Genomic DNA, 13,285 nt, shown 5'->3' with positions numbered 1-13,285 from the left:
TAATTTTAATATAATTAAATTTATTCGAAAACGCGTTATAAAAATAATTAAATTATTTTAATTATTAAACTTTTAAAAATATTTTAAATATAAAATAATTAATTAAAAATTTAACATTATAAAAAAATATAAATTTTAAAATTAAGTTTAAAAGCTTAAATTACGATATTTAATTTTTTACTTAATATATATAAAATAATATATATACGTTTTATTAGCATTTTTTTAATTTTATATAACGTAAATAATATTTATATATTTAATTATTTAAGCTTAATTTCGAAAATGCGAGAATTTATCGATAAATATTTCGATTAATTAAAAAATATACATTCGAATTTAAACTACATTATTAAAATAATAAAACTTTTATAAAAACTCGATTTTAATTAATTAAAAAAATATTATAACTTTACATTATTAAACACGGTTATAAAAACCGTATATTTATTAAATATTTATTTATTTTATTACTTTTTTTACTATATTTTTATTTATAAAAATTATTTTACATTTAATTAAAAAAAAACTAATAATTAAATATTTATAAAATTAAAATTTAACTTATAAAATTCTCGTTAAGTTCGTAAAAATTCCGTTAACTTTTAATTTTAAAAATAAAATAAATAAAAAACTTCGTTTATATATATATTATATTTTTCGTAATAAAAATAATTAAAAACTTTTCGCGTAATAACGTTATTATTTTTAAATTTTTTAATTTTACTTTGTAACTTAAATAATATAAAATAAAATAAATAATAATGTAATAAAAATTAATATAAAAACTTAAAATAATATTTTAAAATTAATATAATAATTTTTTAAAGTTTTAAAATCCGTAATTTCCTTTTTTTTTTTTCGAAAAAAAAACTACGTTTTTATTTAATAATAATTTATTTAATAAACGTTAAAATTACATTAAGTTTTAAACGCTTAATAATCTTATATTAATTTTAATATATAACTTTTTTATATATTAATATATTTTTTTAATTAATTATATTTTTAATAATATAATATATAATTATTTAATAATATTTATTTTAATATTAATAATATTTAACATTAATTTTCGTATAATAAATAATACGTATACTTTTAATATAATTAATTCTTTAATATTTATATTAAGTTCGGTTTATTTATTAAATAAACGTATATATATAATTTTAATATATAACGATAAATAATTATCATTTAAAAAAATAAGTTATAATATTCATTTATAATAATTTATTTATTAAATAATTATATATTTAAAAATTATTTATTTTATTAAAAAATATTTAAAATTAAAAAAACGTAAACTTAAATTATTATTTAAAAATAAAATTTTAAACGTAAAAAAAGTTTATTAAATATCGATTTTTTTTTAAATTAATAATTAAAAATTTATAAAATCGAAATTAAGCCCGTAAAATCCTCGTAAGGATTTTATTTATAATTAATCTTAAAAATAAAATAAATAAAAAATTTCATTTATATATATACCGTATTTTTTATAAAAAAAATAATTAAAAATTTTTCGCGTAATAACGTTATTATTTTTTAATTTTTTAATTCCACTTCGTAATAAAATTAATTATTATAATTTTTATTATCGTTATTATTATTATTATAAAAAAATTATAAAAATATAAAAAATAATATTTTTAATAAACTTAAAAAATAATATTATATATTAATAATAATATTTTAAAATAATTAAATTTATATTTAACGTAACTTTTATTAAATAAATACGTATTTAATTTTATTAATAATACCGTTTTTTTTACGTTTTTTTTTTTTCGTTTTTTAATAAAAAAAATATAACATAAACCGTTATAACGCACGTTTAAAAATATAAATTATTAAATAAGTTATAAAAATTTTATATTTAAATATAAAATATAAAACTTAACTTAATACGTTTAATATATTTTTAATAAAATTTTAAAATAATTATATAAATAATAATCCCTCGGCGTTAATATTAATTATTATTATTATTATTATTTCGTTTAATAAAAAAAAAAATTAAATTAAATACGTTAAATTAATAAATAACTTTTCTTAAAAATTAAATATTAACCGTAAAAAAATTAATATCGAAAATTTAAATAATAAATAAAAATATAAATAATAATTAATAAAAATCGTTCGATTTTTATTTAAATATTATTATACTTATAAATTTTTTTAAATATTATCGTATTTTACATTTAAATAAAACTCATTATTAAAATAAAATATATTTACTTTAAAATAAATTAAAAATTTAATATAATAAATATCGATTTTTTTTAATTACTTTTTACGGATTAAATGTTTAAAATAAAAAGTTTTATAACTTTAATATTTAATAATATTTATTTAAAAAAAGAAAAAAAATTCGAATATAAATAATTAAATAATTTATTTTTTTTTTAAAAACTTATATTTTTTTTTATAACGAAATAATTAATTTTATTAACGTTAATTCGCGTTAAGCTTCGAATAATTACTTAAATATAACGTTAAAATAAAAAAATTAATTAAATAAATAAATTATAAAATTTAAATATTAACGTAAAATTAAAAAATAAAATAAAAAATAAATAACATATAATATATATTTAATAAAAAATAAAAATAAACTATATTTTTTTTTAAATTTAATAAATATTTACTTATATAACTTTTATTTTATTTTTTTTTTATTAATAAATTATAAAATTTAATAATAAAAATTAACGTTATTTTCCCGTTTTAATTTATTAAATTAAAAACTTTATAAAATAAAAAATATTTTTATTTATAATAAATATATATTTATTTAAATATTAAAAATATTATTATTAAATATTAACAACGTTTTATAAATTATAAAACATAATATAAGTTTCATATATATTACTTATTTATACTATATACATTTTAATACATTAATTAAATTAACGGGTTAGCGGATACGGGCTTATGGTCCACCTTAGAATTTAGTATAGTCCACATTATCTTCATTTCGTACCTGAGTACTTTTTAAACAGGGATCGTTTTATTAGCTCGTCGGCAGGGATTTCCTTCTAGAATGAATGGGGAGAATGAGGTTGTGGCTGACACGGCTAGGCACGGTGAATTGCACGGTACAGGTACGGACCAATTTATTGAAGATAAACTGTGTGACCTCACAAGCGTCCCGTTTCCAGCATACCTCGGTTTGATAACAGCTGCTATTTCTTGTTTGTCACCTATATCTCTTATTATCACAAAAGCATGGCATGAACAACTTCAGGCAAGCCAAGTGACTTGGCTACGGTGATCTTTCGTAACAAAACCAAAAGTCCTTTCTATATGAGAAGAGGAGTGTGTTGATTCCAATTCATTTCATTTAAGGTGTTGGGATTTTGAATCATACAACTGTCATAGAGGATTATCCAGAGTCCAAGATGCCTTTTCCATTCATATTACCCACTACGTCGTCATTCTCATTCTCCTCAAGCTTCACCTGCGAGTCTCACCCCTCACTACCCCTGAACACAAGTACTCATCGAGGGGTTGTGAAGGACTCATTGAAAAAACATAAGCGGCTCCCTGCAACATCTCAGAATCCCAACTTGCCATCTATACTCTCCAACTTGAATAACTATCTTCCATATCTCCTCGCTATCGATGCTGGCTTAAGTAATAAAGCAATCTCAGGAGAAGAAGTCAGTGTCGTTCTAACTTCTAATCCCACTATCGAATGGCGACCTACTTTATCAGACCATGCGGTGCCGGGCAAGGAAATAGCCAGGGTCAAAGTCCAGTCTATAGAATATGAATTGTTCTTTGCTCTCTCCGCTGTGGGCTATACCCATACTCTGCTTGCTCGCGCTTCTCTGCACCCGCTTTACGTTACGTCAGGCGTGCCACTCAGCACACAAGAACGGACTACAGCTATAACAACAGCAACAAAACACTTGCTAGATGCAGCTTCGGTACATGACTACCTCGCCCGTCGAGCAGAAGGTTGGGTTACAACACCTCCATGCGCTGATATTTCGCAATCTATCGCCCGAGCCATGTCTTCACTCGCTCTGGCCGAAGCAACTCTACTTGCCGTCCTCAAAGACGATCCGTACCCGGCAGTTGTAGCACAAGACCGCAACGACAACGACCGGGAGTGGATGTACAAGGCACCGGAGATCCCCAAGGTCCGAGCCCATTTATTTGCTCGACTTTGTCTTGCAGCCGCAGATCATGCAGGTCAAGCATCTTCTCTATGCCAATCTCAAGGAAGAGGACCCTCAAAGCTTAACGAAGGATTGCTGCGTTATCTAGAGGACTTCAGGAAGACGAGCCGGGCAAAAGCATGTCGTTTCTTTGGAATAGACGCTGAGTTAGGGGGCCAGACTGGAAATGCTCTGGGTTGGCTACGATGTGGTCTTCAAGAGCTCGGGGTCGAGTCAAAAGAGACTAAAAAGGGTATCAGTCTTACCCGAATGAAGAAGGATTGGTCAGAGAGGAGGGAAGACAAGAAAGTCGAAAGGGGCACCAATTGGGGCGCTGACGCAGGTAGGGTGGAGGAGACGAGAGTCATCGAGATGTTGGAGGCAAAGTGGACGAAGATCAATGATACGGTAAGTCTAGCTGAACGAGAGTTAATGCGGGTAAGGCTGATTCAAAATAGATGATGACCCAGACTGTCCCACCACCTGGCACATTACTGGCTAGTCTTCCGTCCGGAAGAGAGATACACGCCGTTAAACCTTACCAACTCCCAGATCTCGGAAGGGAATCTCTCGAGGCGATGCGTGCTCCTCCAGATCGGTCAGACGATTTCGGAGACGAACAATTTAGCTCGGACGAAGATACCGTTGTCGAGACGCCGGTAGGCGCATTCCCTGGCACGTCAGACGAGTACCGAAGCGCCAGCACGAGGTCATATTATTAGAGGTACCTATATCTTCAAATGAAGCGGAGAGGGAAATGACTGCATCATGCCACTTTTGTCACGAAGGTAGGGTTTGAGGTCCGTCACATCGCTATGTTAATTCATATTAGCGTAGGCGTTTGTGTAAATAGCTTAACAGGCGAGTATCTCCATCCACGATGTCCCTTCCGTTCGCCTTCTAACGGAGAACCCTAGTATATAGGAACTATAATACACAAGCCTTTAGGCAGATGCAGTCTTAAATAGAATATAGACATTGGTAAAGCCTTGTCATTGCCTGCTTTAGGCTTCCCAGCCCATTTTCTAGCGATAACCCTTCTACCAAGGAAAATCCATAGACTTCGAAGCTGAAAATTAGATAATTCACAAAAAACCCGACTCCCCAAACCCAAGAACACGCAATCACATTTATAATGCCCTCAAAAGATTTCTTGAAATTTTGATTACTCTATTAACCCGAGTAAACTACCCATCCCGATACATTTTCCACCAAACGCCATTCGTCGGAGGTGTCATGAATAGCCCTCCCATCTAGCATGCACATGCACCTCTAAACGCGAAGCAAAACCCCCTATCTCCCCTCCCCTCCCCTCCCCCCAAGCACGCAGCATTACTAGGCCCTCAATAAGTATAGACCATATTCGTAACCTGCGGCCTCAGCACCTGACACTTCTTCTTCAGCGTCTTCACCGCCTCGACAAACAACTCATCACTATCCCACTGTCCGGTACTCTCAATCGAAAAAATAAAATGATCCCTCCGTCTCCCCAACTTCACCTTCCCCTCAAACTCATCATGTCTCAACACCTCCCTACTCACGGTATCGCGCATCGGGTCCTTAACCACAGCCTTCAACTCCCCCTCGTGGCCCTCAAAGCCACTCCCCTTAACCCTCGCCTCCTGCCGTGTGACCGGCTCCAGCGCAACAACACCCGGCATAAAGCAGCCGGCGAACTTCTCCGCGTCTTCGCCGACGATGGGTTTCGTGATCGTGATCGTAGGCATGAGCCTGTAGCTCGCGGTCGCGACGGGCGACCACTTGGCGTGGTCCCACCCGAAGCCCTTGTGCATGTGCATCTCGATGTCGACCTCCTGTCCCGGCCGCATCTTCGTGATCAGTATGTCCGGGTTGCACGGGCGGATGCGGTCCGCGCCGGAGAAGTATTTCGGCTGGCCGCCTAGCATCTCGCACGTGATATCCCGGGCGTATAAATGCGCGTTGTGGAATAACTCGCGCGGGTCCTTGGAGTTCGGCGGCGCGGACGGGTTGTGTGTGCATTTGGCTTTGAGCTTCAGGCTGATGGTGTTGTTGTCGAAGGTCGTGTCGTAGGTGCCCTCGCCGTCGGCGGGCTTGCGCCAGAACCCCATCCATTCACGCAGTCCCTTTTTACCGCCTGTGAAAGGGATAAGTCCGAGGCGGTGGGAGAGGACTTCGTCTTGGATTACGGAGGTGTTGTTGTGCATGAAGACGGTGTCGATGGCGAGGGTGGGGATCTCGGCGATGAGGATGCGGCGGAAGGCATTGGCGATGGAGGCGTCGACGCCGATTAGCGAGAATTGCGCTTCGAATTGCTTGTTCTCGTGCCATTGGACTCTGAAGTTCTGTCGGAAGACGTCCTTGTCCCACGCTTGCTCTTCGTTTGCGTAGTTGTCGGGGTAGTCGTTCGAGACGGTGTTGGTTACTGTTTCCTTGTTTATGCCTACGATCTAGTTCGTTTGTTAGATTACTTAGGTGACACTTGATTTGAAGGGTAATTGGCAACATACGTCTCGTTCCTCCAATTCTTCCGCTGTAGGCGGTGCTCGCCGTCCTGAAGAAGGTGCCATGATGTGTGATTTGTAGATTGGATAGGTATAGGCGGGGTGAACGAATAGTAGAAGCCGATTGATTGTCTGTCTCAAAAAAAAAAAAAAGCAACCAAAAGAAAAATATTTATCTAATCTTATCGATGCTTATCAGTTAATGCTAAATTTACACCACTAATTTCGGAATGCACCCCTCTAGCTCTGTTGCCTGGCAGGTGCGTCCGGGTTTGCCCCACTTGTAAAGAACATAAATACCCAGCTCTCCTCTCTTCTTTTTTCCTTTCTCTTCCTTTCTTCTTCATACTTACCTTGTTCCGCTAACCTTGGCTCAAGCATCAGGGTTAGCATGAGGGAAGACCTGCATTGCACATCGCGGAGTCGACCCTTTTCTATTATCCCTCGTGGATCGTAGGGAGCGCAATTTTTGATCTCTTCATTTTCATTATGATCGATGCTTGATGCATCGCCATGAGGAAGATGCCTTATTTACTACCACTCGAGCTCGATTGTGGCGAGACCGAAATTTCGCCTCTAGATGCTAGGCTCGCAATGACGTACGACCATCAATCAAGCTCGATCGCACTCCAAGTCTCATCTAGGTATTAGGACAACGTCATGATACTGGATTCTGGACATATTTTCTTCGTCTCAGACGCACTCTTCGCATCGTCTATCATAAGCCACGAGGTCATATTCTACATAAAATACACGCCGAGCAATTTGAAGCTCATACATCAAACACGCCCATCCATCTAAAATAGTTTAATCCCATTCCCAGCCGCCTGATCCATGAAGAAATTCTTGACCGGTCCCAACGCGTTAATCGCGTTCAACCCCAACGACCGCAACGGCACCAACGGTCCGCTACCCACAGAATACAGCTTATGCAGCTTATCGCACACGCCTAGTAGCACATGGTTCGGACCGTACCTCTCCGCGTTATACGGCTCGAGCGACATTCGCGCTCCGATGTCCTGGCCGTGCGAGACCGCGTACTCGATCGTTCGGGTCAGCGATTCGACATCGCCCTGCCCTTGATTGAGCCCTTGTCCCGCAAGCGGATGGATCGAGTGTGCCGCGTCGCCGACTAGCGCCACGCGCTCCCCGATATACGTATCCGCATGTCGTAGCTTCAACGGGAACGAGGCTATAGTGCCTTCTTGGACCCCGACGACGGTTTGTGGTATAGCCTGGTAATTGAATTGCGTGTGTTGTAATCTCCAGGCCAGCTCGTCGACTTGACCGGAAGAAAGCGTGTGCATGAACTCGAGGTCCACAGGACGGAGGCGGAAGGCGGCGTTGACGAGGGCGATGAAGTCTTTCGTCGAGAGGGACTTGAGAAGGGCGGCGTTCGAGGGCGTGGTAGACCAGACGAGCGTTGAGAGATTGCCCGGAAGAGGAAGCATAGCGACGGGGCCGGTGGGTAAGAATCGCTGGTAAGCGATTTTCATATCGTCTCCTCCCCAACCCTCGCCCTCCAGCTCCAACGTCGCCACAACACCATGCCGCTCGTAATCCCACCCCCTACTCTCAATCCCCGCGAACGCTCTCACAGGACTATTCGCCCCATCCGCACCCACCAGCAACCGCGCCGCCAACTGCTTCCCACCCGCTAGATGAACCACCGGCCACTCCCTCAAATCCAAATCCTCCGTCTCGTCTCCAAACCCAATCCCCTCAACCTTCGCCCCATCAAACACCTGCACACCCCCCAACTCCTCCAACCGTCCCAGCAGCCCCGACGTCAAGTTCAGGTTCTCAGTCATATACGCGATCGTCCCACCACGCCTACCCTTCGCCCACTCAAACTCGATCCTCGCATCCGTGACCCCGTCCCAAACCTGCATCTCATGGTACCCCTGCACGCGCTCCCTCTTCACATATCTCCACGCCCCGATCCCGTCGAGGAACTTCGCCGAGGCCGGGGTGAGCGAACTGCATCGGTTCGAGAAGCGATCGGGCGGCATCTTCCACCCGCGCACTTTGCGCAGGTCCTGGGCTTCAACGAGAGCGACTTTTAGACCGGCCGTTACTGGATTCGCTCCTATGCACCTTAGGTTAGTATACGTGGTGGCATTGGCGTAGCCGAGAGTGTAGTGCGGGTGGTGGACTTACTCAGCGCGGTAAGAAGACTGAGACCGGCGGGACCGCCGCCGACGCAGACGACATCGTAGATATCAGGTTGCTTGGAACTGGTGCTGGCGTATGATCGGGACGTTCGCGGTGCAAGTCGACGGATGCAGGTTCTACATAGGTTCGGGCGGAGTCGGCGACCGGATAGGACGACGAAATCCATTTTGTCGGAGGTCCGCCGTGCGCAAAAGCTGTTCTGGATGGAACGATAATCGTCACTTTTTGGAGGAGTCTTATCAGCAGGGGGGGGGGGCATGGGGAGCAAGGGTTGGTATTACCCGGAGTTTCGCCGTATAAGTATAAGTGCAAACGCCCTTGCTACGAGAACTTCTTCACTACAATAATTCATGTAAAATCACACAAGTGCAAGACAATACATTCAAAGCAGTCTTATAATTATCCTAACAAATGCCATTTCGTACACCTCAAATAAGAGTCCAATTCCCAATTTATTGTAGCCTTAATGTAGGTAAGCATGTTACACGCGGATACAAAATAGTAAACTCCCTGATTCCAAACCAGCCCGAGCAGGATTATACATATATTCTAGGTAAGAAAATCGACCAGGCCTCCCTTTGCACATCTACGATATGCTCGATTATAGGTAGATAAGACTACCGTCGTGCCAAATCTTAGGGCATCGGGCTTCTTGATGTATGATCGTGAGTATCATAATTCGAAGTTGGCGTGGGGCTCACATACGCCGTCTCTGCGGCAACTACTTCATCGTCATCATCATTAGTTAAACGGTCGATATCACAAATATTAAATCATGGATGGCAACTCACCTCCATCTCCTGTTTCACTAGCAGCAACGCCGGCTCCAGCACCCGTCATCTCCTCTCCGACAAGGGAGTACTGATCATCTACATTCTTATCCCAGGCCTTGAGGTCATCCTCGGCATCATTCAGGACCTGGCGCGCCGCAGCCCCGTTCTGGTAGGCACGGCGGGCGTCGCCAGGCGTGACAGGTGAGTCATCCAGGAGTTCGAGGAGCCGTCGACCGTGCTTGGCGAGGATGATCTGCTTCTCAGCCCTCTCGATAACGGCGGCGAATTCGGCGTCGTAGGCTTCCTTTAGCTTGTTGCGAGTCTATATCACTTTTAGTAGTGTCCGCCGACTTACCTATCTTAGTCATAAAAATGCAAAAAAGGAAAAGGAAAAATCGATAAGACAAAAAAGCGATAGGCAAAAACATACAATATTCGTCAACTGAGCCTCCGCAACCAAGTTCTCCGCCTCCGCCCTAACAAGCTCCTGCTCCAAAATAACCAGCCTCGGGCTCTGCGGCTCCTTCAACTTAAGGCGCTGGATATCATCCGCGATCTTCGCCTTCGCATCGCGGCTCGGCTGGACGCTCTTCTCCGTGTTGCGGACCGTCTTAAGCAGCCCCCGCGCGTCGTCGAGGCCATGCGCGTACGCGTCCTCCTGCGCGCCTAGCTCCGATAGCACGACCCCGACTTTGTCGCTGATGTCCGATACCCCCTCGTCGCCGGTCTGCTCGCCCCACTCGGATAGTTGTTTTGCGATCGACTCTCGCTCACGCCCGGCGGTCTCGTGCGCGGACACGAGGTTGTTGGAGGATTTGATGAGCTGGTATAGGCGGCGCGAGAGCTCGGGTTGGATTGAGCCGCGGAGGGAGGCGAAGGAGAAGCCCTTGCGTTTGGACGGGCCGGGCGAGCTTGGTGTGCCGGCTTTGGTGGAGCGGATGGAGAGGGAGCGGTTCCTAAGAAGAGGGTTGGGTGTTAGTTTTGCTCGGCCTTTGTGATTGCAATTGGGTCATTTGGTTAGGGGATTGGGTCGGTGAAAGGTTTACAAGCATGTTGACCCTAGGGATCGAGTGCTCCCCTGACGGCTGAGCTGGGATTTCCTCTCCAGCTCGGAGACGCCTTTCGAATTGCCGTTGAAGAATGCGAAATCCATTGTGGCTTACATGATGTCTTCCAAGTAGAAGAGTTAAGAGGATCGGCTGGGTTCGTTTTTTGGTTATGACAGCTGCAGGCTGTTAGCTGTGTTGTTGCTTCCATTCTTTTCATGCTTTCATGTTTTCCAGGTAGGTGATTTCCTATTTCGGGTTTCCTTGTCATCGCAAGAGCTTCCCATTGTTTTATAGCGCAGTAACACAAAGTGAATAAGCATGTGTAAGGTGCGAGGTTCCTCATTGATGTCTATCATCTAGATTACAAAGTACCTAGTAATATATCAAAGGTAATTATAGGGAAGTAACCCACGAAACTTACGGAATATTTCCTAATCGCTGTTGTCAATATCTGGCGTTACCTATAGGAGTGGGGCGGAATAGTGGTATGTATCGTGTAGATCGATTGGTATAGCTAAGCAGGGGTTTATTAAAAGAGCAAACAAGGAGCCAACTAATAGTATTCACTTATTCGAGTTGTACATTGAACTGTTCACCAACAACAACACGATTGTATATTTCAAGAAAAGACTTATCAACCCCTCTTCTAACCGACTCAACTACATCACATCACACTTGCAAAAAGGGACATGGATGCGTCTAGAGAGAATAGAAGAATAGTGCAAAGCCTCGAGTACGCAATACGGGAGATGACGACGAAGGGAAGCTAAAGAACCATCATGATGTCATATTTTTTTTGCATTTCTCTAGAATGTGCTTTGGAGCTGTAAACCGACACCCCGCTTGGTCCGAGCGCCTATGTTCGCTTTCCCCCCCTAATCGTGCTCCTATCCCTTCCAATGCTTTCCAATCATTCTCTATTCGAAAACTCCATGATTAAGAAACTCATTAATCGTTCAAGTGCTCGTTCAAGAAACGAATATTACATGTGTCCAATATTAAATATCCATACTTCGAAATATATATCCCCGGCCCGAACTTTTAAATATTATCATGTGCGTAATGTATTATGTTTTATGTTTTATGCGTTGAAGTGGTTGAATTGGTTGGTTGGTTGTTTGATTGTTTGGTTTGATAAGTCAGTCGGATGGCGGTAAACTCGCTTAGTGGTATCTTGTCTGGCTGGTCCTCTCGTAGACCACCGGAGCACTGCGCCGGTAGCTAGTCGTACTCACACGCGGGCTGTGGTGTGTGTGGTGCGAGTGGTAGCTAACCCTTGGCGTCGAAGAGCGGTGATGATGGAGGTGGGCTTGTCTCACAGGGACGTACTCCTCGTGGTAGTAGTACTTCCGCGAAGGTTCGGCTCGGAAACACATCCTGTCTCTCTCGGTATGGACGGAGACGTGGAGGGTCATAAGTTCTTTTGTCTGAGGTGTATATTGTTGGAATTATATACAAGACTGGATCTTGTTGGAAGTCTTGATATAATAATATGTTGGATCAGATTAGGGAGGTGAGTGAGTATTATAGTTGAAATTTTCGGGTAAAGGGGGCCGGGCCTATATAATTTGATCGAACCGAGTTTATGAGTGTAAATGCTGATAGATCGAATGGAATAGAGAACTAGTTCTGAGAATGAAGAGACCGGAAGCCAGTCAAGTATTTATGTATTCATCTTCAGATGACCTATGACCCAACTCAGCCTTGCTGACCCAGAAGCGTCACGAGGAGGTAGCGTCGGTGTAACCGTCATACGCTTACACACTGAAGATGGCATCTTGGCGTGCGTCCTAGATCATCGGCGCCGGGTTCCCAGTTCTCAAGATCCTCCAGAAGATCCTCGCACACATCCCAACTTTCCATGTTGTAATCCCTGCAGCCGATATTCGATATGCGCCATGGCTAACAATATCGAAGCTGGCATGTATCACAAGCAGGACAAAAAAAAGAACTTGATCGTACGAGGAATACAGTAGTAGCCTTGACATCTTTTTCTGCGCCACACACCCAGCCTATCACGGGGTCTAGAAGCGTCACTACCGACGGGCGGAAGCACGGAAAATATTGCCAAGGACACCGTCGCTCTGGTTCTGCGACTTGGACTCGCACTGCTTCTCGACCTCGACACGAACAGGTTGGACCCGGTTGTGGCGACCTATAACACGAAATAGAACGTTGCATACCATGCAGCCGGGCGAACAAGATATCTCATCCGACGTATCTAGACCTTTCGTGTCCACAACTGGGGGTTTTGACGTTATGCTGTGCCTTATTTCGTGTCCACAGGGACATATCCATCGCGATGCCGTGCTTAACAAATACCCACCAAGTCCACCTATAGCACATCGTTTAATTCCGCCTCAATAAATCCTTGCAGATGCAGTCCCCATATATAGCGGATTGCGATCTCTTGTCCACTAGTCTAATCTCATACATACCTGCCTATACTAGCTGCTATGATGAATTTTATTGAACTTTTTATTTTTACAACTCTACCGAAATTCCGGTTCTGCATTTTTTTGCATTCCCGTTCCGAGATGTCTTAGGGGTACAACCTATGATGTTGCGCCTACGTCAGCTTGCAGCTTTAATCACAAGCCTCATCGAGCTAATTTAGCTCCGTCGTATAG

General features: G+C 41.1%; 4 protein-coding genes across 4 annotated transcripts; 1 reads left to right on the top strand and 3 right to left on the bottom strand.

Moving 5' to 3' along the window:
• Positions 1–3,245: 3,245 nt before the first annotated feature.
• Positions 3,246–5,206, top strand: GGS22DRAFT_148882 (uncharacterized protein). Its single transcript, XM_047959053.1, has 3 exons — positions 3,246–4,583; positions 4,634–5,036; positions 5,093–5,206. Exons 1-2 carry the CDS (start codon positions 3,411–3,413, stop codon positions 4,895–4,897), a joined length of 1,437 nt encoding a protein of 478 aa, XP_047823511.1. The 5' UTR covers positions 3,246–3,410; the 3' UTR covers positions 4,898–5,036; positions 5,093–5,206.
• A 284-nt stretch (positions 5,207–5,490) lies between these two features.
• GGS22DRAFT_2577 (RBP11-like subunits of RNA polymerase) lies at positions 5,491–6,784 on the bottom strand. Its single transcript, XM_047966616.1, has 2 exons — positions 6,665–6,784; positions 5,491–6,604 (listed from the first exon to the last, which is right to left on the bottom strand). Exons 1-2 carry the CDS (start codon positions 6,722–6,724, stop codon positions 5,519–5,521), a joined length of 1,146 nt encoding a protein of 381 aa, XP_047823510.1. The 5' UTR covers positions 6,725–6,784; the 3' UTR covers positions 5,491–5,518.
• Positions 6,785–7,264: 480 nt separating this feature from the next.
• GGS22DRAFT_148880 (ubiquinone biosynthesis hydrox) lies at positions 7,265–9,028 on the bottom strand. The gene is made up of 2 exons (XM_047959052.1): positions 8,819–9,028; positions 7,265–8,747 (listed from the first exon to the last, which is right to left on the bottom strand). The coding sequence occupies exons 1-2, from the start codon at positions 8,997–8,999 to the stop codon at positions 7,456–7,458; spliced, it is 1,473 nt and encodes a 490-aa protein (XP_047823509.1). The 5' UTR covers positions 9,000–9,028; the 3' UTR covers positions 7,265–7,455.
• A 161-nt stretch (positions 9,029–9,189) lies between these two features.
• On the bottom strand, positions 9,190–11,013 carry GGS22DRAFT_2571 (putative sphingolipid long chain base-responsive protein). The gene is made up of 5 exons (XM_047966615.1): positions 10,770–11,013; positions 10,037–10,562; positions 9,625–9,928; positions 9,539–9,554; positions 9,190–9,481 (listed from the first exon to the last, which is right to left on the bottom strand). Coding segments are annotated over exons 1-5 (861 nt in total). The 5' UTR covers positions 10,772–11,013; the 3' UTR covers positions 9,190–9,468.
• Between the last annotated feature and the right edge of the window lie 2,272 nt (positions 11,014–13,285).

The sequence above is a fragment of the Annulohypoxylon maeteangense genome (genome assembly GCF_022496945.1).
Source record: "Annulohypoxylon maeteangense strain CBS 123835 unplaced genomic scaffold GGS22scaffold_1, whole genome shotgun sequence".
In the NCBI taxonomy this organism is placed as follows: domain Eukaryota; kingdom Fungi; phylum Ascomycota; class Sordariomycetes; order Xylariales; family Hypoxylaceae; genus Annulohypoxylon; species Annulohypoxylon maeteangense.
The sequence above is the reverse complement of the archived record's forward strand: the minus strand, read 5'-3'. Positions and strand labels throughout refer to the sequence as shown.